At 45.2% G+C, this 24032-nt stretch overlaps 2 protein-coding genes and 1 long non-coding RNA gene across 8 annotated transcripts; all 3 read left to right on the plus strand.

Moving 5' to 3' along the window:
• The first annotated feature begins 279 nt into the window (after positions 1-279).
• Positions 280-4139, plus strand: LOC130379634 (uncharacterized). 6 transcript variants are annotated; one of them, XR_008895145.1, is made up of 5 exons: positions 280-379; positions 1520-1638; positions 2580-2698; positions 2989-3315; positions 3432-4139. It is a non-coding gene; the product is annotated as an uncharacterized LOC130379634 (long non-coding RNA). The 6 variants fall into 6 exon arrangements; XR_008895143.1 differs by having other exon boundaries at positions 1524-1638; XR_008895146.1 differs by having other exon boundaries at positions 1524-1638; positions 2594-2698.
• A 2323-nt stretch (positions 4140-6462) lies between these two features.
• Positions 6463-17326, plus strand: LOC130379570 (protein GPR108). Its single transcript, XM_056586501.1, has 18 exons — positions 6463-7221; positions 7539-7655; positions 7772-7822; positions 8178-8269; positions 8371-8453; positions 8602-8789; positions 8888-8944; positions 9118-9219; positions 9474-9607; positions 11724-11799; positions 12072-12145; positions 12603-12720; positions 13088-13218; positions 14193-14236; positions 14509-14558; positions 14701-14784; positions 15095-15216; positions 15555-17326. Exons 1-18 carry the CDS (start codon positions 7132-7134, stop codon positions 15640-15642), a joined length of 1701 nt encoding a protein of 566 aa, XP_056442476.1. The 5' UTR covers positions 6463-7131; the 3' UTR covers positions 15643-17326.
• A 172-nt stretch (positions 17327-17498) lies between these two features.
• soul5l (heme-binding protein soul5, like) lies at positions 17499-23472 on the plus strand. The gene is made up of 7 exons (XM_056586504.1): positions 17499-17792; positions 18670-18729; positions 18975-19056; positions 19159-19279; positions 19492-19631; positions 20402-20565; positions 21184-23472. The coding sequence occupies exons 1-7, from the start codon at positions 17767-17769 to the stop codon at positions 22172-22174; spliced, it is 1584 nt and encodes a 527-aa protein (XP_056442479.1). The 5' UTR covers positions 17499-17766; the 3' UTR covers positions 22175-23472.
• The last annotated feature ends 560 nt before the right edge of the window (positions 23473-24032 follow it).

Here is a 24032-nt window from a genome sequence, read left to right on the forward strand (position 1 = left end):
TGCATTTTGATAGGGCGCATCATCTGCTTTTCAAGATAATAAAAACAGGCCTTCATAATCATAATACATATGACCAAATTAACAATGCTATGCAATGAACAACAATTGAACAGGAGATTGCCATATAATAAATAGGCTACAGCTCTAAAAAATAGAATGGATAGGTAACGTGATCATTCTTTAAAAAGTAGGCTATTGACTATTCAGCCCTTCAGTGAAATGTAGGCCGAAACTCTCATTTCAAATGTTGTAGAAAGGCATCAACAGGAAATACGACCGAACGCTTGCTCAGCATGCTCCGCCGATTGAAAGCGAAAGTAGTTATATCCAAAAGCACCCGCTCTACCCAAAGAATATCATTCAACTGACTGGAGACAAGGTACGATGTTAAAGCGTCATACAAACTTTTGCTATGGAAAAAATAATAACTACATCGGCTTTTGGTCCAGGCCTATAGACTGAGCTCTCTCAGTTTTATAAAGTCATGTAGTTGTCTCCGTTTTAACACGGTGCTGAACAAGTCGATGATGGGGTGGAGAAACCATCATCATGAGAGGAACTAAAGAAGTGCTGCCCGAACAGGTTTCTAATGCAACTATTTGATCGTGCAGTCTCTGTGCTATAAGCTATACAGTGTTGATTTTTATTGATATTGTTTCAGAATTAGTCCCGTGTGAATATGAGTAATCGCCTAATAGGCCTATACGTAGCTACGAAATTCCCACCAATATGACATAGACCACATAAAAAAAAAGTGAACAGCCAAAACAAAAGAAGATATGAGCAATACATCGAAATATAACACTAAAGGCTTACAGTGTGAACGAAGCCTTTCAATAGACAGATAATTCGGGATATTGGTCATCTGTTGGACTTGGTCTCACCCCATTAGAAAATCACAAGATGTAGCCATAGCAAATAAGCTGACACTGCAGTCTGCTAATTTTAGATGGACCAGTCTGGTGTGCTATGTTGAAAGGTCTGAAACAAAAAACAAACCAAATATTTCTGAGACGATTTGGAAATCACTATGGCCATAGAAAATGACCAGACATTGCCATATACTCATTTCCAAGCAGGTCTGACATCCTTTTCCAAAGTTTTATAATACAACAATTGTAGCCTGACATTGTCAAACCAATATTGCAAATGAAAATCAGTCTGCAAAACTCAGATTTCCAAGGGCCGTTATCAACAGCCGCTAATTAAGAAGACCACAACCAATCAGAGAAACTAATGGCGGGCATTTCACCAGCAGCCATCTTGGTTGTTTATGAGAATGCGGTGCTCCCATAGGGCCCTTCTCGGAATCATCATATTAAGCCCATATGCGATAAACAGTGATCGGCCCTACCCTGGCCAGGTCAGCTGGAAATTGGTCTAAACTCGAGGGCAGCATTGTTAACGTAGATGAAGTATTGTTAAAAAGCTAAAGTATTGTAGAGGAAAAAAAAGCAAAACTTTTGGTTTTCAAAATTTTGTTATTTAGTTAATATTTATTCCCTTTTTTCACTTTGAGGCAGGTTTCTTATGTTGGGGGGGGGGGCTAAGCGAGAGCAGACAGAAGGAGGCGGGCTTTGGGATGTCAGCCGCCATTAATCAAAACAGAAGATTGACCACACCGCTGAATGTAACTTGGTGAGTGTATCGTATGTATGGATGGTAGGCCTGGACTCAAATATACGCTCATGTTCACGTTCATGTTCACGTTCATGTTAACCACCTACTTGCACTATCTCAAACATGAATATGAGATAAGACTATATTATAACGATAAAATTCCACTAGACGTATAGGCCTATGTGTAGAGTTTAAAAAGAGAACAATATTTGAATGTGGTGAATCGGTCTGATGAACGATACGATAGGCTACTACTTTATTTGTCAGTAGGGCACTGAAATTCATTTTGCGTCTCTGAGAAGACCTCTCAAAACATTTAGGACAGACAGGTAAACAAGGACAAATGACACTTGACATTACGGCACAGAGATACACAAGCAGCACAGATGACAGATTATGCAAGCACACGTGTTAACCGGAAAGACACAAGTACAGACACATGACATGGCACAATCGATGGACTCTGAAACGCCTATTTGAAGGCAGGAGCTGATATTCATTTTTCAAGACATGTGTGCAGTCAGAGGAAATATTTGCGGCAAGCCTCAACGTGCTGTTTTAAGCATATTATACAATTTACTTTTATTTTTCACTGTGAGGTTGCTCAACCAGGCGTGCTACAGTAGAGCATAATGCTCTGAATTACAGAGGTAAAAAATAGAAAAATAATTTGGCTACTGGCCTCAAATGATTTTAGCCTACGGAGAAAATAAATGCGCTGCTGTATCCTTTTACCAAGAAAATCTATGTGAGGGGTCCAAGAGAGGTTCGCATCTACCATGACACCTAAGTATTTATATGCAGAAACTTGATTAATTTCATCATTGTGGATTTTCACTTTGAGGAATTGGCAGGTTGGGGGCTTACCGAAAAACTATTTCCTCTGTCTTCACTGAATTAATAATAAGGGTGTTCTTGTCACACCATTCCACAAACCAATCAACATTTCTCTGATACAGCGTGGGATCATCAGTCTTTTTCAGCATAGTCAACAGGGTGGAGTCATCAGAGTATTTGAACAGAGACTGGTTGGGTACCGAGGAGGCGCAGTCTGACGTGTGGAGTGTGAACAATACAGGTGAGCCAATGCACCCCTTGAGGCACCCCTACTTTTGTTATCCCGGGAGATGACAGTGTATCGTTTACCTTGACCAGCTGGATCCTATATGTAAGAAAGGAGAAGTACCAGAGTATAAGATGGGGGTTGATCTGTAGCTGAATCATTTTATTCCAGCAATATGTCTGGCTGAATCGTATTGAACGCCGCTGAAAAATCAAGAAAAAGAACGATCGATGTGAAGATAATTCACCAATCCTTTGCATCCTAGATTGATTTGATTTCAACGATGCTTCCTCCAACGCACACAGGGTCACACTCACAGCCTTTGTGGTGAAGCTCAGAGAAAATGAACATTCGAGAAATCCTCCTAAACTCTCTGGAGGAACTGGGATCCAATGACTTCAAAAAGTTCCAGTCGTATCTCTCGGACTCGGGCCAAATAGACTTTAAACCTATTCCCAAGAGCTTCCTTGAGGACCCACTGGAGCACGTGACCGTGGACCACATGGTGGAGCGCTACGGCCATGGCCGAGCCGTCACCGTCACACTGGGGATCCTGAGGAAGATGAACCTCAACGAAAACGCAAGGAAGTTGGAGGAAAAAACCCGGTGTGGTTCAGCAAAGGAAGTTAAAGGTATGGAAAAGCATTGATGATGAAAACCTTTTTTTTTTTTGGACGCGGATTGTTTTGATATTTCTGTAGTTTGGTCAACATTAATATATTAGATTCAACATGTCATTGTTTTCCAGACCAACTCAAACCCACTGAACAAGTGGAGTGTACTGCTGCCCCACCATCAACTCCCAGGGGCAGCGTTTCTGTGTCTGCTAATCACAGTGTGGTCTTGCTGCCTACACTTAACCACAACCACTGTTCTACTGGCTCAATCAATTTCAACATCAACATCCAAAAATAAAAACATGCCATTTGGTTTTGTAATGTAAATTAATAAACTTTTATACCTTTTAAAGAATTGTTGTGTTTATGACAGGGCTGCAATTTGATGGGACGCATCATCTTTTTTTCAAGATAGTCTACTTTGAATAGCACAGGGTAATCCCTCTTCTAACACACTTTGACAAATTGCAGGGAAATGGGTCTCGAATAGTTGAAGTGTAAGTAAACATTACAAGCACTGATTGTAGCGACCAAAATGGTTTAACGTCTCATAAAATCGATAGGCAACACATAATCATTGCTCACAAAGTGTTGATTCTTCTCGCCATCCGTATGGGGTCCGAACAGTCTCATTAATAATGAATGCACGGAGAAGGATTCACAAATGTATTTTGTGATTTGTGTTTAAATTACTCTCTTCTCACATATACAATTCAATGCCCACACAAATGGATATCGGTATGTATAAATGTAAAATAAATCCATAAACAAAAATAAGTTTCACAAACACATTTCTGATCCACACACAAATGTGCCTTGTTTTAAATAAATGTAATATAAATCCATAAATATATTAATTTAAAATTATTTGCAATTTTCATGAAAAATGTATTTGGATGTTGTTACATTTATATACAAACTGTTAAACTTGAATTAACTAGACGCTTTTCATTTGTGAACTTGTTTGCATTTGTGTGTGAACTGGAATGTTATTGATACGTGGATTTTTGAGACACCTCAACACATAAGCAACACATCAAAAACATCACAAACACATGTGGGAGGGGGGGAAGGAGTTGGGGAGGGGAGGTGTCACAGCTCAGACACCCGGAGGCGGACGCGGCCAACGGGCGCATCACATCACTCACGGCATACTGTACTGCAACGAGGGACGGGGAGGGGGAGGGAGTCCAGTAGGCGGTGAGTCCAGGGGGTGTGTGTGTTATCTGTCTTGTGTGTGTGTGTGTGTGTGTGTGTGTGTGTGTGTGTGTGTGTGTGTGTGTGTGTGTGTGTGTGTGTGTGTGTGTGTGTGTGTGTGTGTGTGTGTGTGTGTGTGTGAGCCCAAGGACTCCATCTCCACCCATACTCAACAGTGTCTCTCCCGTCTGATGCTGGTGACGAGGACACGGCCGTCGCCGTGGAGACGACCACGAAGAGTTCCGAACCAGCCGCTTTTCCACTGCATGGTACCAGCTCGACACGCCTTTTTTGCGTTTCCACCGCGAAAACATGGTATCTGGTACCCAGTGGTGTAGTCTATTTTATTGTAGTGGGTATACTGTGATGTTTCCCTCCCAGCCTCCTACAAACCCGTCCCACCGGTACGTGTACGTGTGTGGCGCTTATGGGGTGTCGCACCACACTCACCAACGCAGGGGTCTACAACCCGCTGATTTAAGAGTATAACGATTATCAACAATCATGGAAAGCTGAGTAGGTTTATCAGTTTTAATAACAGTATGAACAAATAGAAGACAAAAATGAAAAGTTGTCCTTTGTATGTCTATAGTAGCAATAGCACATGCTAAACAAGGACAAAATCTACTCAAAATAATTTAATGAACTGTTTACAACCATGGCTAACCAGTGCATGAGAAGGAGATGACAGGAGACTAATGTTTCACTCTTTCAATTGCTCTAATTTGAGCTCTTACTGTTGTTATCTAACATACCATACAGTAATTGAATTGTGTAAAAGTGTGAAATTACTGCACCTTAAAAATGACCATGAATTAGCTATACTCTCATTTGCATAGTGATTAACATTATGAATTTCAATTGTGTATACCAACTGTATGTTGGCTGACATTTACCTAACTTGTTTTCCCTCCACTCTAACCAAGGATGCCTGTTTTTAAATTCCCTAGCCTGACAACCAGTCTGAAAGGCTGGCCAGGGGTTCTCATCTAAAAGTAACAAGGAGATATAAAGTGGGATTAAAACATTGTCTTCTGTTGAGTACTTGTTATGTGGTTTACACATTAATATGGGAGGACTGGACACACACACGCACACACACGCGAGAAGGAGGGCCTCGGCCCGCCAACTAACGTGCAGAGATGCAGGGGCAGCTTCGCGCTTCATAACAGAGACAGGGCAGAGCGCGAGCGCGCAGGGGGAATTTTATGAATGGTGAATGTAGGAGATAACTTCACCTGCTTAGAGTATTTTATTGCAGTTATACCCAACCGGTATTTGCGAAAAATAAACACAGAAGTGAAAGATCTGTCACAAGACGATTGATACGTATCCGTGCACATTTTTAAGTGGGTATACGCAAATCCTGGTGCGTTCCTAGTGGGTATACGGCGTATACCTGCGTATCACGAGACTTCACCACTGCTGGTACCTGAAGTGGCTGCTTTTTCTAGTACCGCCTCGCTCTAGGTTCCAAGCGGCTGAGCCGATACTAAAAGGTGACGTCGGCAGACGGCCGGCCACTGATTGGCCAGTGAGTGTGACGAAGTCACGAGAGAGACATGGCAACCATGCTGGTAACAGCCATAGCAGCGCCGCAGCCAACATATTCCACTTCTTCAACATGCCAGCTAATAATACGAACACGAATACCATCGCATCGATGTTCTCCATTGTTGTTATGTGGGTTCTGTCCATGTGTGGGTTACGTCATCTGGGTTACGTAGGTGTTGTTTGCGTCGCGTACAAAAATACGTCACGGCCCTTTCGCGCAGCCGACCCCGCCCACGTCCCGGAGGTACTATTTGCGGTGGAAAAGGACCCGCGCTGCTACCGTGTCGGGTCGTGTCGAGTCGAGCTACATGTGCGGTGGAAAAGCGGCATTAAGTTCACGGGAGGTGGTGGATGGGGGGAGGGTGGCAGGGCATCTGTCTGCATAACAACCAGGGGAGTGGAGAGATATCAGCCTTCCAAGGCCGAAGTGGGGGAGCCGAATAAAGATAACGATTGCTTTAGGTCAGGCCGACTCTGCAATTTTTCTCCGTGCATTCATTATTGTTCTGACCCCATACTTCCAGTTCCGCGTCATCATCAACGTGGACGTCCGACTGAAAGCAGGAAGTACCACCTGTACCACGTGACCTAGGAGGACTAGCATATGATTAAATCCGATTCTACAGAGAAGTCAATAGCATGGTCACAGCGGAATGAAAACACCAAATTACTTATACATAGGGTAACATTTTTGGACATATTTCCTGCGCCACAGGGCATTAAAGAATGCATACTTTCGACGGTACTGAGATGAGGGACTCTTAGTCGCTGTTGTTGTGACCCTCCATGTAGGAACGGGGTAGCGGAGACCAGGAAGCGAGATCTTGACACTTTCTAAGAAGCACTCCCGTCGGTGTTGTGAAAGATAAAACCCAACAAGGAAGTTAGAATATTGGTAAATGTCATTGAATTGGCCTCTTTGAGGAGAAGACCTGCCAATCCCTCTTGTAAAGAGGATAATACCAAAGCTGACTGGATATCCAGGGATATAATCGGCAAGTGCTAGCTTGCTTGCTAACAAGCAAGATTGGTGTGGGTAACTAGCTAGCGTTTGAATAACAATATACCCTGCAAATAACGATGGCGAACAGGGGGTTGTTTTTTGGTGCGGTTCTGTTGCTACACGTCCTGTGTGGATGCGACGCCAGGATACACACACTGGAACTGAAGGTAAGTGTACAGATGTGGATCCACTGTGGTTAGCCTGGGCGCTTACCTTTAGCTAGCTACTACCAGCAGAACAGGGTGCTGCTTGTGTCCTGTGTCCATCTGGAAGTAAAGTACAATTGGCTATAGTCTTGATATGCCTTCTGTTTTATGTGTGTAGTACAGTATGGTGTTTTTTGTTAATGTACGGTTATACTCGTACTAATGGCTTGCGGATAAACTTGTATGTAACGTTAGTTAACCATACGGCAGAGCGCGTTATAAACGTAGCTTTATTCTTAATCTTTAACCCAATCGCATCTTTTCTCTTCTTTCCCCAGAATGATACCCGGTCGATCGTCCATCTTAATACGTTTGGGTTTAACGCCAACGGATCTCTAGATGTGAAGCTACTTTCTCTGTCCATCCCAGATAATGTTGATGACCAAAAGTACCCAGTGAGTAAAAAACAAAAACATTGTTTCTTTTGAAAAAGTCATTCACAATTTAATAGAATTGGTGAGTGTTTGCCTTGATTCAGGATGTTTTCCATACATGTCTGCTCTCCCTCTAGGTTGGTTTCAGTATCAGCAAGTCTCGTGTGAATGGAGTACTCTCTTACACTGTAAGTACACCAATGCAAATCTCACCTCACAATCTATGCCGCAGTTCATAGAGGCCTGAATTCAAGGTTATTGTAGTGACTAAATATGAAGTCAACGCCCATTTTAAATCACTATATATGGGGGGAATTTATAAGGTATTATAGAGCCCTTCATATTGAAGGCATTCTAAATGAACTACATATGACGTAGTATAACATTTTAATAAATTAAATACTTAAGCCTTGTGTCAATGTGGAGGTTACGGCAGCACACATGATACTAACCAGCACGTTGTTGAACCTAAACTCCCCTTGTCTAAGAGGACTAGGAATAATGCATATATTAAAGGCATGTCGGTTTCATCATGTTCTTCAGGCCGAGGAACCCAAGACATGCCCTCTCACCCTCAAAGAGTCGCCCAACGACCAGCCCGTGATCCTATTCATTATTGATATGAAGATGTCCAGGTGGGACGAATTCATGAATAATTGCACATGAACCCATGTGTCATCCGCTCCACCCTGGGCCTTAACTTTTGGTTTGTCTGTGTGTTGGCGTGCATGCGTAGGGTCATTGTGCGGCCTTTAGGTCTCCTGGACTACTGGCTTAGAGCAACCATGAAATCCGAGGACGGCTCTGTCAAAGACGAAAGTAAGTGCTTCTTATAACTGAGTGAGACACAACACGGAAATAATTCAATGCTAACTTTGTCTATAAATAGTCTGTGTCCTTGTAGAGACCAATATTTCGTCAAAGGAATGGCAAATTATGCGTTTTCTTTTTTTGTTGCCACCCTTAGGTGTGAGGAAGACCAGGGAAACTCCTGAAGCTGGAGCTGTAGTTCCCAACCCACTTAACCCAACGCTCAAAGATGGTGTTCAGAAAGAAACCAAGATTGTTCCAACGGGGCAGCAGACTGTGGCAACCGCAATACAAATCAAGGCTGTCACACCAAAACCTGCAGTAGATGAGGACGATGGCATCCAGGTGTGTGTGTGTTTGTGTGTCTGTCTTTGTCCAAAGCCGAGGAGTGCAAGTAGCTAGTAATATATGTAGTATATTATATGTTCTTTGCATCCCTATAGCTGGAGAAGGGCAAAGAGCAAATTATCGCTCTGGATAAAGTTAACGGCAACTTCCATGTGAGTACACAAATTCAAATAATATGACCAACCCCAATGTGTATATATATAAGTAAATTTTAACATTTTCTATATTATAAAAATTATGAAAAGACAGTGTGGTTTTTTCTACTGCAAGAAGTTTTCAGAGTGTTTCAGGTTGTTGTTGATTTAGAATCAATCTTCTGTACCAGTTCAACATCACATTTGGTCCCTTGGCTGAGGGTCTGTACAACCTCAACTTCCACTACTGCCTCAAGAAGGTGCCTGGAGTGGACTACCCCTACTCCCTCAGTGTAAGGTTTATCTCAAAATTGAATGATTGATTGGGTTTGTGTATTCACACACACACACACACACACACACACACACACACACACACACACACACACACACACACACACACACACACACACACACACACACACACACACACACACACACACACACACACACAGATATAGAAATATTGTTGTCAGCCTCAGTTGGTAGCACTCTGATTGGATAACAGTGTATGTCTTCCATGGTAACCTGCATGTCTTCTGCTCAGGTGGCGGTGAGGGAGGTGAATCCTGGTGGCTACCTGTCTGCTGCAGAGATCCCCCTTCCCCGCCTCTACATCTGTATGGCTGGAGTCTTCTTCACTGCTGCTCTGATCTGGGTCTACACTCTGATGAAGCACAGGTACACATAGCAGGGTTTCTTTATCTAGCATTTTCTTCCAGCTTAGGTGTGTGGGACTTGCACTATGGATATGGTTGCACACAGCCAACTATATATATATATATATATATATATATATTAGAGCTGTCAGTTAACCGCGTTATTAACGGCGTTAACGCAAACCAATTTTAACGGCGTTAAAAAAATTATCGAGCGATTAACGCAAATATTTTATTTACAAAAAAAAAAAACTTTTTTTTTTACTTTTTCTTTGGCTCAAAACAAAGAAGCAGTAGCCTGACTGATATGTTCAAATGACATTTGTTCAAAGCAGTCGTTTAATTGCATTATAGGCTCTTTTTTTGTATCGTCCTGTTTTGATCAGTATATGCCAATGTTGTTATCAATAAAAAATCATTTGCACAAGACAAGCCGATGCACTTCACCATGTTGATAAGAGAATTAAAATGAGAAGAATTATGGGACAAAAAAATCAAGGGATATTTAGCATAGAAAAAGAATTTGCGATTAATCGCGATTAATCGTGAGTTAACTATGACATTAATGCGATTAATCACGATTAAATATTTTAATCGCTTGACAGCTCTAATATATATATATATATAATTGGAGCTAAATGCATGCAGGGGATACTCTGCATTACCGTGCGTTCACACCAAAAGATGCAAAAAGTTGCCGCGCAGCACGATCCCATTCAAAGTGAATGTAGAGACGTGTTGCGGGTTTGCTGCCGGAGCACTTGCTGCCGAGAAAACCGGCAGCAAAATTTGATTTGCGGCGCGGCAGAATTAGATTTGCAGCGCAGCACGCCCGTGACCGCTGCCGGGCACGGGCGGCGGGCGCGTTCACGTATTTTGCGGCGCGACAAATGCTGCTCGAGTGGAAATATTTCAACTTATCGGCAGCAAACGCGCGATGACAGCCAATCAGCGTTCAACAGCGTTGCCACTGAGTGACATGCCGTAACAGCCAATCAGTGTTACTCCCTTGGAGTGACCTAGAGTTCACTACCGTTACATTTATTTAGTAACTCGAAAAAACCCACAAATCAGCATTCTGTAGTGTAGTTGTGTTTACAGTTAAACTAAACTATGAGTATGCTAAAGGGCTAGAATAACAACCCCAAACAAAACCCAGTTGGGTGCCAGGCAGCACCAGCCTTCCAGGCTCCGAATGGTCTCATGAACCCATAAACGACGGGCATTCCGACGTCTCTCACTCTTCCACAACAGGTAAAGACATGCAATGCTCGTAATGTTGGCCATGGTTGTGAATTAATTCAGAAGCACCGCGGGCAAAAAAATTCCCGTGCCGCGAAACTTCCCGCGCTGCAAAACTGCGGCGCAGCAAAACCTTTGCTGCGCCGCAAAACCTTTGCTGCGCCGCAAAACTTGATTTGCTGCGCCGCAAAACTTGATTTGCTGCGCCGCAAAACTTCGGCGACAACGCGTTCGGGCAGCAAATGCATCTTTTGGTGTGAACGCAGGGTTAGGGTTGCCGCGGTATTACCGGTGTTACCGGTGTTGAGGCCAACACCGATTACTCGGTGTTGCAACAAACAAATTCAGTAAAAATGAATGATATAATTAAGAAATTTAAAATGTGTAGAATAGGCCACAGTTCTGCTCTGTGCGGAAGAGAATTGGCGCGCTGAGAATTGGCGCGCCGAAAATGAGCTCGCTTCCTTACAAGACCGGTAGCCATAGCAACACCGGTAAACAAACCCCGCGAAGCCCAATCCCTACGTGAGCTCTCCGCGCTACGGCCATCCGGAGGCGCACAGAGCTTTTGGCCGTGATATTATGATCTATACAATTATATTATACTATTATATATAGAACGTTATAAGACGCCTTTAATTGGCGCGCTGCCCGCCGCTGTCACCGAGTGTGAGAGGAGAGTTGACGGAGAAGATGGCGGTTGACCTATAGTTTCAAAGTTAATACCGTTTATACCTGTAATACCGGTGTTGACACGAGGGTATTACTCGGGGTGAAAATGTCCACACCGCGGCAACCCTACTCTGCATATGTTTAAAGGATGGGGCTGGGAGTTAACAGAAAGCAAAGGAAATAAATGCTTGATTTAACATCCCTGTTTTCCTACTCATTTGCAGATACAGTGTGTTTAAGATCCACTGGCTGATGGCAGCACTCGCCTTCACCAAGGCTGTCTCCCTGGTCTTCCATAGTGTAAGTAAAGCTGTGTGTGTCTGTGTGTGCACTTTTTAATAGTTTATCTCTTTCAGTTCTTCTCTGATTTGCTGATTAGAAGTGCAAGCATTTCCTGGCACTCTGTCACAGCTAGGGAACTTCTGTCCATAAAATTGTATCCTAAACATATATGACTATATATTATCTACTGTTATCCTCCACCAAAACAGATGTGTTTGGGGTAGACTGTGTTCCTCATGGTAATGATGTAGGCCTGTACAATCTTTCATCAATTTCTTTGTCTTCCTTAGATCAACTTCCATTTCATCAACACAAAGGGACACCCCATCGAAGGCTGGGCCGTCATGTACTACATCACACATCTGTAAGTGGGACCGTATCATGGCAGGGTGTCTTTGTGTTGTCAAAGCATGCTGCTGGGTTCCACGGACGTCAGGAATGTGCTCCAACCCCACGCCCCCTTCCAAAAAGGGACTAAATCTGAACAGACTAACGTAGTGCAAAGCATAGCCGCTAGCATTTGCTTTAGCTAGTGCTATACGGCATACCTTTTTTGTTAGGGGAAAGCAGTAGCACACCAGACGAGCCACAGAGCGCTACGTCACATGGTAGAACAAAAAGGAAGTACAAAGCTGTGTGGGAGGGTGTGGTTGCTCTCATTGAAAACCAGGGTTTTAACCTCATAGAACGTGGTTCTGACTTCCTGACGTGGCGGGGTGCCTCCCAGACGCCCCCGTGCTGTCCTTGGGGGGTGGCCCCACTTTAAGGCGGGGGGACTTTTCAAGAGTCTGTACACTGACATGTGGGCGTGTGCTTTACAGGCTGAAGGGTGCCCTCCTCTTCATCACCCTGGCCTTGATCGGCACCGGCTGGGCCTTTGTCAAGTACATCCTGTCTGACAAGGAAAAGAAGATCTTCATGATTGTCATCCCGCTCCAGGTGTGTGTGTGTGTGTGTGTGTGTGTGTGTGTGTGTGTGTGTGTGTGTGTGTGTGTGTGTGTGTGTGTGTGTGTGTGTGTGTGTGTGTGTGTGTGTGTGTGTGTGTGTGTGTGTGTGTGTGTGTGTGTGTGTGTGCAAAGGGTGGAGGCTGTGCATTATTATTATGACACGCATTCTATTTATGAAGATATATTCACTGTTGATAGTGAGGATTAGATGCATGGATGCACTCCTAGCTATGTATGCCAGCTACTGAACACTGGAATACCTCAACGCTTCCACCTGAAAACGTTCTGTTTTCTCCTCATCATTCCTACCGGCTTTGTGCTGACAATGCGGTGCGTTCTGACCCACTCGGTCCCTTCAGGTGCTGGCCAACATCGCCTTCATCATCATCGAGTCTGGTGAGGAGGGCTCCAGTGAATACGCTCTGTGGAAGGAGATCCTCTTCCTGGTGGACCTCCTCTGCTGCGGAGCCATCCTCTTTCCTGTGGTCTGGTCAGTGTTTGTCTCACAAATCAGGCGTCATATGATCGTCTGACGTCTGACCTCGTTCAACAGCCAACATTAACCTAGGCCGGCGCTGGTATATGAAACTGCCCTGCAGTTGGTGGGAAGACTAGCTAAAACGTCCTGTGCTGATACCAACGTGCTCAGTAGACCGACGCAAATTTGATTACCTTCATAAGAATAGGTTCATAACAACATTTACATTGAGACATTTAGGGCATTTAGCAGAGGCTTTTATCTAAAGCGACTTACAATTAATACATTTTTTCTTTAATACAAGAAAGTGAAAAACATATATCGCTGTCGGTATAGTATGGATGTTCATAGAACCAAGTGCAAAGAACCCAACGATCCCTCAAATCGCTAGGTTAACCCATTCCCCGTTTACAACAAAGATAGCTAGGATAAGATGCTACATAACTTGGAACTATAACTAAATATGACACACAAAAAGTGAGTACATTAAGTGCCAGGATATACAATATACAATAAGTAGGAGGGCTGGGACCAAGGGCTGGTAACAAAACAGGAAACACTGCGTAACTCCGCCCCCTCGCACACGCTGGTGCCAGGAGCTGTGCAGTCTCCCTCCAGAAGTTGGGCCAGAGCATCTTCTGGTTCCGAGTAGTGATCGACAGATGTATCGATTTATCTGCGTTTTTTACGTGCATCGCATCGGCCAATTTTATAAAAAAACAAATAAAAAAAAACAGTATCGGCTCCGAATATCGGCTCAAGAAAAATGGGCAGTCCATATAGATAGATCCCTAGTTCCGAGATGAAAGGGGCATCCTCTGGAAGGCCGGCTGCGCAGTGTGTACTGTACTTTACAAGCATTCATGTATGCACACAGTGTCCGAGGCTTTCATGTGCTTAGGGGGTGGGGGTGGCGCACCAATGAATCCCAACACTATTATGCCTGCCTGGAGAATGTCTTGTTGTTGACGGGAGTGTGTTTGCAGGTCCATTCGTCACCTACAAGAGGCCTCCAGCACTGATGGCAAAGGTAAGACATCTGTCCATGCCAGCATGTTTTAATACTGTGGTCAGAGACATCCTTGCGTCGTCTTGTGAGGAGACGTAGAAGGACATCAGTGTTTGGACTGTCACGGGGAGAGCAGTCTTAGCTGAGTTTGAGTTCTTCCTCCCATCTGTCGTTTCTCGCCTACTCTCTTCTTCTTTTCAGGGTTTTCCCATTAAGCAGATGCATGTATACAGAGGCAAATACTCATTACTCACTATAGATATTGCTTTCTGCGCAAAATTCTCCCTCCACAGCGGCCATGAACCTGGAGAAGCTCAAACTCTTCCGGCATTACTACGTCATGGTGAGTGATGTTCTTAGCCCACCAGGCTACACACACAGACCTTGAATTACAACATGCAATTCATAGACTTCCTAGCATTATATATATATACATAAATATATACTGTATGTCGTACATTTTCTTGGTTCCTCCTTCCCTACAGATTGTATGCTACATCTACTTCACGCGCATCATTGCCATTCTGCTCAAAGTCACCATGCCATTCCAGTGGCAGTGGTGCTACGAGGTAAGAGTAAGCGGTGATTGAATGCTATGGAGGAACACCACGCTTTGCTTCGAGGTGTATCCCACCACTGAAGTTTCCCCAAAGTCACGTCTCACACAGTCGTATTAATTCATAAAGATGTCGTGGGTCTTCTGCCTGTGATTGTTGTTGTCGTTTTTCTAACGTCATTGTAAACTTTTTACTCCTTTTTAGTTATTTATCCACAACATGACTTGATATATTTTGTGCAAATGCCCAGTCTGCGCATCCGCCCCATGACCTCAAACCTCACTGAGCGTTCCTCTCCCCGGCCCCTGCGTCTCTCCCCCAGTTCCTGGTGGAGGTCTCCACCCTGATCTTCTTCGTGCTGACGGGCTACAAGTTCCGCCCGGCGTCCAACAACCCCTACCTCCAGCTGCCCCTGGACGAGGAGGACGTGGAGATGGACGAAGTGTGAGTACCGCCGAGCCGCGTCCCTGCTGGTTGAGAGGGGCTCATCTCCAGGCCCAAAGCCACTGGGTTCGAGCCCCCGACGGCTGCGCTTGGCAGCAAGACGTCCTCCTAACTCCCCCCCCCCCCCCCCCCCCCCCCCTCACTACCTGTGTCGCCTTCTCTAGATAGATCGATAGGAAGTTTATTAATCCATCGGGAATGTTCCCTCAGGAAATTACACTTCCATCAGCAGCGAACAGCATGTTACAATTAGATTAATATGAGCAAAATGCAAAATACAAAATGTTCAATTTTGTATTAAAACTGTTCCATCCATCTCCTTCTCCTTGGTACTAAAGTGTGACTGAGTCCGGTGCGTTGGAGGGGATCACCAAAGTCAAGAAGACGTCCAATGGACGCGAGCGGCAGAGGGAGTCCACTTTGTGAAGGGGGGAGTGTGCATCTGTGGGGAGGGATCCTATCTCTCTTCCTCTCTCTCTCTCTCTCTCTCTTTTTCCACCCCTCCTCCTCCCCCTCCCCCCCCCCTCCCACCAGGACTGCAGGTCCAAGAGAGGGCTGGGGGGAGCACACCGGGACCAACCCCCCCCCCCCCCACCCCACAAAGTGCTCTCTTTTCTTGGAAACTCTTTGACGTGAGCTGTTGAAGCGCTCACTGTCTGGCTATGCAACGCAAAAGACTGTTTGGACCTGGGTTTCCTTAGACACCATCTAGAGACTGCTCGATATATATATATATATATATATATATATATATATATATATATATATATATATATATATATATATATATATATATACACGTGTGTGTGTGTATATATATATATACATATGCATCAGATACAATGATGGTTCAGAGTAGAATGGAGGAGAGTACTCATGTTTTCCTCTGTCTTTCGGTCTCTCTTTCTCATTCATTATTTTGAGACGGCTATCTTGGGTTTCCTGGTATTGGCTGTGTAAACGGTACTTTTGCCAGTAAGTGGGCTTTACCTTTTTTGAGTGGGGGGGGAGAGAGAGAGAGAGAGAGATGTCAAAGGAAACTAACGTTAATTTCCCATCAAACACTATTTTGAACAGTACATACTGTTAAGTGTCTCATGGCCTCAAATGTGGACTTAAGACCTAACCTGATGTTTGCTCTTTGTACCACCACCACCACCACCTAGGTCATATCTCCCTGTCTGGTCCTTTATCACATGACTCCATCACCTCCTATCTAACGCTTGGTCTTTGTGACACAGAGGCGCCTGTATTGAGATATACACACACACACACGTGGAAGCTCCCTGTGTACATCTCCACACGGCCGTCGTCTCAAGTTAAGCTTGTATGCTGTGCTTCAGTGGTATCATTTTTATTTTTGCGTGGCGGAGAAGAATCTTGAGATGTTCCTGACCTTGTCCCAAGATGCCCTGCTGTAATTTATGGCTTTATGTTATTGCGACCGTTCCCAGACATGGGGGGAGGGTCCCATCATGTGAGGGGCCATGTCAACACACGACCGCATGTTGTTGTTGTTGTTTTGGTGGCCCTTCCCAGACGGGCCCCCCCAACCGTGTCGGTGTTTTTACCAGGCTCTCCCACAGGGTGGGTGGTAGGATGTGACTTAACCAAATTCTTTAATCTTGGTTTGGTTTTACGTTTTTGCTTTTGGTGTTTACGTGTCTATTTTATTCATTATTAATAATTATTTGCTCAAGGTCAAACATGCGTCGCAACAAAGGCGATTGTAAATAATTTAAAGAGGCTTCTGCTAATGACAGAGGGCCACCTGAGACTTGAGTGGGGCCCGGTGTTGGGGACGCAGCTTGTTCAGATGGTATTTACAAGTGGTTTGTTTTTTTCCCTCATGTTCATAACATTGTTGAATCAATATGAAGATTTGTAAAGTCGTTTTCCGGGGCGATGGAGGACATACTGCAGAGTTCCCAGCCACTGACAGCACTCCACATGACGGTTGAACCACAGTTTCCGCAAGCGGTGTTATATCGTGTAGAGAGGTTTTCATACTATCAGGAGACGCTACTCCAATGAGAATAACATGTGTGAATCAGAAGTATATGGATGTGTGTGTGAACTGTTAACAATAAAGCTGGTGTTTTCAAAAATGTTGAATCAGATCATGTTTTTTCTATTCCTTTCTTTTCTTTCAGGCCTTCTGCATACACTCAGAATAGATGATATAGCCAACAGTTAGGGTTTATTTCCACTATTTTCCACAGAAGAGATATAGCTATTTTACTCATCAAATCAACGTTTCTAAATGTTGTATTTCAATGTCATATGCTCATGCAGGCATATTCAAATGTAACAAATAATTTAGGCTATATTTTGTATTGGAAAGGATTTTCCATCCATTTGACATCGTTGGCGGTGACCTACAGGGGATGAGATGCCTGGCTATCCATTCGGTTCCATGCCCCACCCCCCCAGACGAGTCAGACGGAACGTCCTCACTGCAGTCTGCAGTAAATCCACCGGTACCGTCAGTGCGCACGAGTCGGCCAGCATCCACTGCAGTCTCTTCTGCGGTCTTTTTGCAGGTGGAATATGGGCGCATACGGGACCGCCACGATGTAAGTAGCCTACGCAGTTGGGCAATGACTCGAACATGGGACAATACGACGCTTGAGTACTGCTGGACACAAGATTTAAGGAAACCAGAGGCATTTTTTTAATAATATTTATTGGACAATTGCTTGCTTCGTCGCAATTGACCAGCGCTCAAGTTATAAGGCGATTATGATAACTCATGATGTCATGCAGTTTAATTTAAAGTTTTCGTTAACGGAATGTTTTTTTGTTAATTCGACAAGCTTTTAAGGAAAACACATCATTTTATTTAGGTTAGGTTTTAATTTGATGCATTGACCGTCCGATCAAATCTGGATAGCATGGCCACGATTCCGAGTTTGCGCAAGGTTTATTATGCCTATGAGAAGTTGAATCGAATATAAATATATTCGAAACAAATACTTTTAGTTCCAAACCTATTGAACGTACGTGGTGCAAGCAATGATTTAATAATGTTATTATCATTGTCCCCAATGCATTTCCAAGAGATAGCCTTACGTAGTATATAAGCCGGTTTATATGGTGCATGACTAGGATAAATGTTATGATCAAATGGTAAGGCTATGACCTTAAAACGCCTTTGCATAAAGAATGATGCAGCAAATATCTTCTTCACAATAGGCTCGCAAAGGAAAGTAGTATAATATGTCCGATTAGATCTCTGCAATGCAGAGATTTAGATGTGCTTCATTGAAATAATTATATATCTTAGAGAGATGAATACATATTTTTGTCCATTTTTAAATAGCAGTTAAAAAACATCCTTTCATGTTAAATTGTTTGATTGATTCATAGTTCAGACTTGGATGCCCCTCTCAAAAAAAAAACCTCAAAGGATTTAAAATGACATCATTGTTCAAGGTCTGTGTGTCTGTGTAGGACCTTCTCGCCCTTCCTGATGCTGTTGGTACTGTCTGCTTCGGCCGAAGGCAGCGTAGGGTGAGTCCATGCATACGTTCTGTAATGCACTTTTTGGTTCCTTCAGGGGTTCTGCACACACACACACACACACACACACACACACACACACACACACACACACACACACACACACACACACACACACACACACACACACACACACACACACACACACACAGCACAGGCCAGGAGTGTGTGCAGCAGCCAGTGATATCCCTGCAGAGTGGTGGAGGATATAGCTGACTCATCTCTTGGTGTTACAGACCGAGCACCAACAACAGCTTCTGCACTGAGTCCAAGGAGTGCCTGGAGTACCAGCTGGTGTGCAAAACAGACGAATATGAAGTGAGTCCCCCCCCTCCCCCTCCTGTCCCCATCCAATAGAAACACCCAGAGAGAGTGACCGCGCCATCACAATGCAAACGGCTCCGCTTGCACCTCCCACAGGTGCGCCACTACAGCCCCACGCGCTGGGTGTCCACCGATGCCGAGGCGTACTTCATGGGGGTCGGGGCGGCCATGGCCTTCAGGAGGCTCTTCCAGTACATCACCGGAGCCAACGAGGAAGGTAAGGCAGCGGTCGCCTCTGTTCGCCCGAGTTTGGTAAAGCCCTTACATCCCCTTTATTTCTTTAGGAGGGATCACTAAAGCGTGACCTTGGCTGTTTTGGTTTTGTGTGTGTGTGTGTGTGTGTGTGTGTGTGTGTGTGTGTGTGTGTGTGTGTGTGTGTGTGTGTGTGTGTGTGTGTGTGTGTGTGTGTGTGTGTGTGTGTGTGTGTAGGTATGCAGATGGAGATGACCACCCCAGTCCTGGTCAAAATCCCTGAGGCAACCAAGATGTGGGAACCAGCGGTGTACACTCTCAACTTCCCGCTGCCTGCAGCCTATCAGGACAAGCCGCCCAAGCCGACCAATGACAAGGCAAGTCTACTCCGTTAGCTATGAGGGGCTAATATCCATTAGCAGCCTCTGCACAGGTCTCCGTGTCGAAGGACTGTCTGGGTCGTCTGCTTTCCAAGCAGTCAGACAGACAGACAGACAGACAGACAGACAGACAGACAGACAGACAGACAGACAGACAGACAGACAGACAGACAGACAGACAGACAGAGAGAGAGACCGAGAGAGGTAATTGACAACAGCACACTGTTTGTAGCTTTGGTGTTACAGGACATTATGTTTCAAACAATGATGCAGTTATTTGAAACGCCGGACGTCCGCACGTTTTCTGTTGAATTGTGTCCTTTACTACTGCTGCACTGCAAGGTCAAATGTGTCAATTGGGCTCCCATTGGAATAAGATCGTGATCATGAAGTAATGTAATAAATCTAGGGCCATGTTCGGTTTTTAAAATCCGGAATTATTTCTCCTATCGTGGTAACTGGGATCTCTTCATTTTCTAACGTGAAGTAAAACAAACACATTTCAGGCAATAGCACCTACCATATACTACTTTTAAGACACCTATACCTAAGATTCCAATCCGATCAAATGAGTTAATAACAAATGTACCCTCTGGCAAAGTTGAATTTGGAGTGTGGTGCATCCTAGCCATCGACGTAACCATGTTGAAACATGGTTACTTTATCCTTCATCTGCCTTTGACCCGGTTGTGTCTGTCTGTCGGTCGGTCTGGGTACGCCTATGTGGATGAGACCAGTAAGGGTTTTCTCTCTCTCACCCCTCCCAGCTCTACTTCACGGACATGCCCGACATGGACGTTTACGTGCGGAGCTACGGCGGATGGATGCTGTCGGTCACCTCCAGACTGCACGCTCATCTGCTGACCAAAGAGCTGGACCGCGTCCGGGCCTCCTACAACCACACGTACCACTATGGCGTGGGCTACGACAGGTACCACACGGCCACACGGCCACACGGCCACACGGCCACACGGCCACACACACACACAGACACACACACACACACACACACACACACACAGACACACACACACACACACACACACACACACACACACACACACACACACACACACACACACACACACAGAGCTGTACGTGTCCCCTCAGTCCTTCACCACACTCCAAAACGCCTTCCTATATATACCACTGACCTGATACCTGAAGGGAACCATGTCCGACACATACAGTACAGGTCATGGTCATAATAAATCCTTTATAACCGTACAGATTAACCCACTACTTAACTCGTTATAACATAATGGAAGATGTTGACTAAGATAACCAGCAAATAAAAGGCATCTGCCTACCAGGCATCCTGCTATAGCTTTTAATAAAGCCATGTTCTGCTTTTTTTAGTCACCATCTGCCCAAGAGACAATTAGTGTGTTGTGTCACTCTCTAAATATTCTCAGTCTTGGAACTCAATCTAACTGTGTGTGTGTGTGTGTGTGTGTGTGTGTGTGTGTGCGTGTGTGTGTGTGTCTGCGTGCGTGCGTGTGTGTGTGTGTGTGCGTCTGCGTCTCTGCCTGCCTGCGTTCCTGTCCAGTCCCTTAAAGCTCACCAACAGGCACAACGAGGTGTGGTACATCGCCGAGGGGGAGCCAGTGTGCACGGACCCCCGGGAGCCCACCCCGGCACACCCCCCCACGGCCACGCCCACCGGGAAGGCCCCGTTTGCCGCCGCCCTTCGCGCACTCCGCGCTTCCCCGGCAAAGCCCTCCGCCCCCTCCAGCCGGGCCTCGGCCCCCCCGCCCTCAGGCTCCGCCTCCCCAGTGGGGCCCTCCAGCGCCCCCTCTGGGTCCCCTCTGAACCTGCCCGCTAAGACCCCCTCTCCGGTAACGCGGGGGGCCGCGTTCACCCTCCCCTTCGCCTCCGCCCAGAGCCCCCTGGAGCCGTCGTCCACCAACTCCTCCGTCGGCCCCTCCCTGGAGCCCCAGACCGCCAGCGGGCCCCAGAATTTCACGGGGCCCCAGAATGTCACAGACTTCCAAACCTTTACTGGTATCAGCAGCACCGCCACGGGGCCCCAGAATGTGAGTGAGGTAACCACCGCCACGGGGCCCCAGAATGTGAGTGAGGTAACCACCGCCACGGGGCCCCAGAATGTGAGTGAGTTACACACCGCTACGAGCCCCCAGAATGTGAGTGAGGTTACCACCGCTACGGGCCCCCAGAATGTAAGCATGGCACACATGGTTACAGGCCCCCAGAATGATAGTACGTCACAAACCGTGACGGGCCCCCAGAATGTTAGTGACCCCCAGGCTGTTACCGGTCTGGACAGTGTTAACGGGGCCCAGAATGATAGTGAGCAGCAGGCCGTTACCGGGGCCCAGGATGTGAGCGAACTTCAAACGGCTACCGGCCCCCAGAATGTAAACGACTCGCACACTGTCACTTCCCCAGAGACCGCTACTGGTTCCCAGACCCGTAGTGAGCTGCAGAATGACAGCGGCCCCTGGAACGATACTGCTCAGGGCTACCCAGAGGCACAGCTAGACGAGGATCTGGAGGTTAAGCTACCTGACACTCAGTAGCAACGCCACCGACTACTGGTTGGAACCACTCACCCACTGCAAACGCAAACAAAGGTGCAGAGGTGATTGGTAAGAGGAGTAGTAAGGGGAAGAGAGACAGCCATGATAGATGGTAGAGGTTAGGAAGTGTCATTATCAGAGGAAGAAGGAGGGGGGGGGAAGGAGGAAGGAATGTGTTGGGAAACCTGCTAGTTTCTGCTTAATGTGTGTCTATGCCCCGCTTACCTGCCTAGTTTCTGTGTTAATGTGTATCCGCCCATCTACTCCTAGTCGCACTTAGCCAATGTGTAACTCCATGTTACATCACAGCTATGTACACATGGCTCATAGAAAAATACTAAGACACCTGTCCCATGGCATCGCATATTTACACACCGACCTGTTGAAGAGAGAACCTGTGTTGCATTTGAATAAACAGGAACAAATGGGGGGTCGTGATAGCACCTTAATAGGATTAATTTCAACAAGAAGTACTTAATGGCATTGCTGATTGTGTAATTTTGGAATTGACAAAACATTAAGATACGCATTTGCTTTCGTTAATCGTATTCCTACGTGTAAGATACATGCTAGTCTAACTACTGGTAGCATTCTATACTGGAGGTCATTCGAAAGGCATCTCCATGGTGTGAGCTATTGAGTTGTGAAGTTCTTCATGCTATATGGCTTTTACTGTCTGTGTGGGCTTTCCTTATGTCAGGTGTTGCTGCGTAATAGACAACTTCTCTTCATCAGTTATGTACTTTTGTGGTTTTTGCAAAGCGATGTAACAAGTATTTATTGGGATTTCTTGGCACTGTTTATTTTAAACATGCAGCGCATTTCAGAACTGCCCTACATATTTACTCTCAACTGTTCCTTGTATCGTTTTGCTTTGTCTCTTCATCCATCTTCAATAAGCATATTACACTCGAAAAGTGCCTATAATTACACAGTTCTTTGGATACAAATTCATAAAACGCATCCATTTCATCGGATTCAATTCGGACGTCCTCAATACTTTACTGAGCTTCAGTTGTTCTTTTGTTGCTGGTTTTCTTGTCTCCGTGTAATTTGAATTTGATTGATTTGCACACATGAGCCAACCGGGGCCACATCAATCAACGGAGCACCTGTTAAGAAAGACAATCTCAAATCTGATGCCCAGTTCACTTCATGCTGTGGAGCTGTGGTGGCAGGCCCCAACCACCCACGGTGAAGCTGTTGCGTCACTCCGCATTAGTGATAAGTTTGGAATATGTACACCACTGAGCTTCATGTTTTATGTACAAGGCAATAAAATAATAAAACAATTGTGGAATCATGCCGTTACTTGTGCCTTAAGACTAAAGGGCTAACGCTAAACCTCATCGATAATATTTCAGAAATATTTGTACCTATCCCGAATCCGAATCCAGCTATTTTAATATAATTATTGACCGTGATGTTGTTGCTATTGTTTCTTGTGGCTATAACACAAAAGAAGGGAGGAACGCTGACAATCTGATGACATGAAGAGCCATGGTAGAAGAAACTATTGGACATTAAAGAGAGAGAGACAGACGGAATATGCTTGATCCATTTAATTCAGTGAGACAATTTACACAGAAGCTTATCAGGGATACATTTAGTTGATGTCCTATTCCTTCACTGAATCAAAGCGTGAAATTGTGCACAGTTGCTAACCTAGATAAGCCTTTTTGGAGTTCACTGTTCCTCACCAGACAGCCTGTAAGACACACATTCGATCACCGGTGAAAACATGGTGAAACAGTCTTGCCTGACCCCGGTTCATGCTTCAGGGGGTCCTCTCTTACACCGCTCATATGTACAAATCTCACTCTATTCACAAAACATTTTTTCCCATGAATATGGCTGG

This window comes from Gadus chalcogrammus, chromosome 3 (assembly GCF_026213295.1).
Source record: "Gadus chalcogrammus isolate NIFS_2021 chromosome 3, NIFS_Gcha_1.0, whole genome shotgun sequence".
In the NCBI taxonomy this organism is placed as follows: domain Eukaryota; kingdom Metazoa; phylum Chordata; class Actinopteri; order Gadiformes; family Gadidae; genus Gadus; species Gadus chalcogrammus.

Excerpts from the sequence above, each read along its gene's own strand:
- LOC130379570 (XM_056586501.1), top strand. The coding sequence starts at position 7,132 with ATGGCGAACAGGGGGTTGTTTTTTGGTGCGGTTCTGTTGCTACACGTC. Across the intron at positions 8,790-8,887 it reads ATGAGGACGATGGCATCCAG|CTGGAGAAGGGCAAAGAGCA; the intron begins GTGTGTGTGTGT and ends GCATCCCTATAG. Across the intron at positions 14,559-14,700 it reads TCCGGCATTACTACGTCATG|ATTGTATGCTACATCTACTT; the intron begins GTGAGTGATGTT and ends CCTTCCCTACAG.
- soul5l (XM_056586504.1), top strand. The coding sequence starts at position 17,767 with ATGGGCGCATACGGGACCGCCACGAT. Across the intron at positions 18,730-18,974 it reads TCGGCCGAAGGCAGCGTAGG|ACCGAGCACCAACAACAGCT; the intron begins GTGAGTCCATGC and ends TTGGTGTTACAG. Across the intron at positions 19,280-19,491 it reads CACCGGAGCCAACGAGGAAG|GTATGCAGATGGAGATGACC; the intron begins GTAAGGCAGCGG and ends GTGTGTGTGTAG.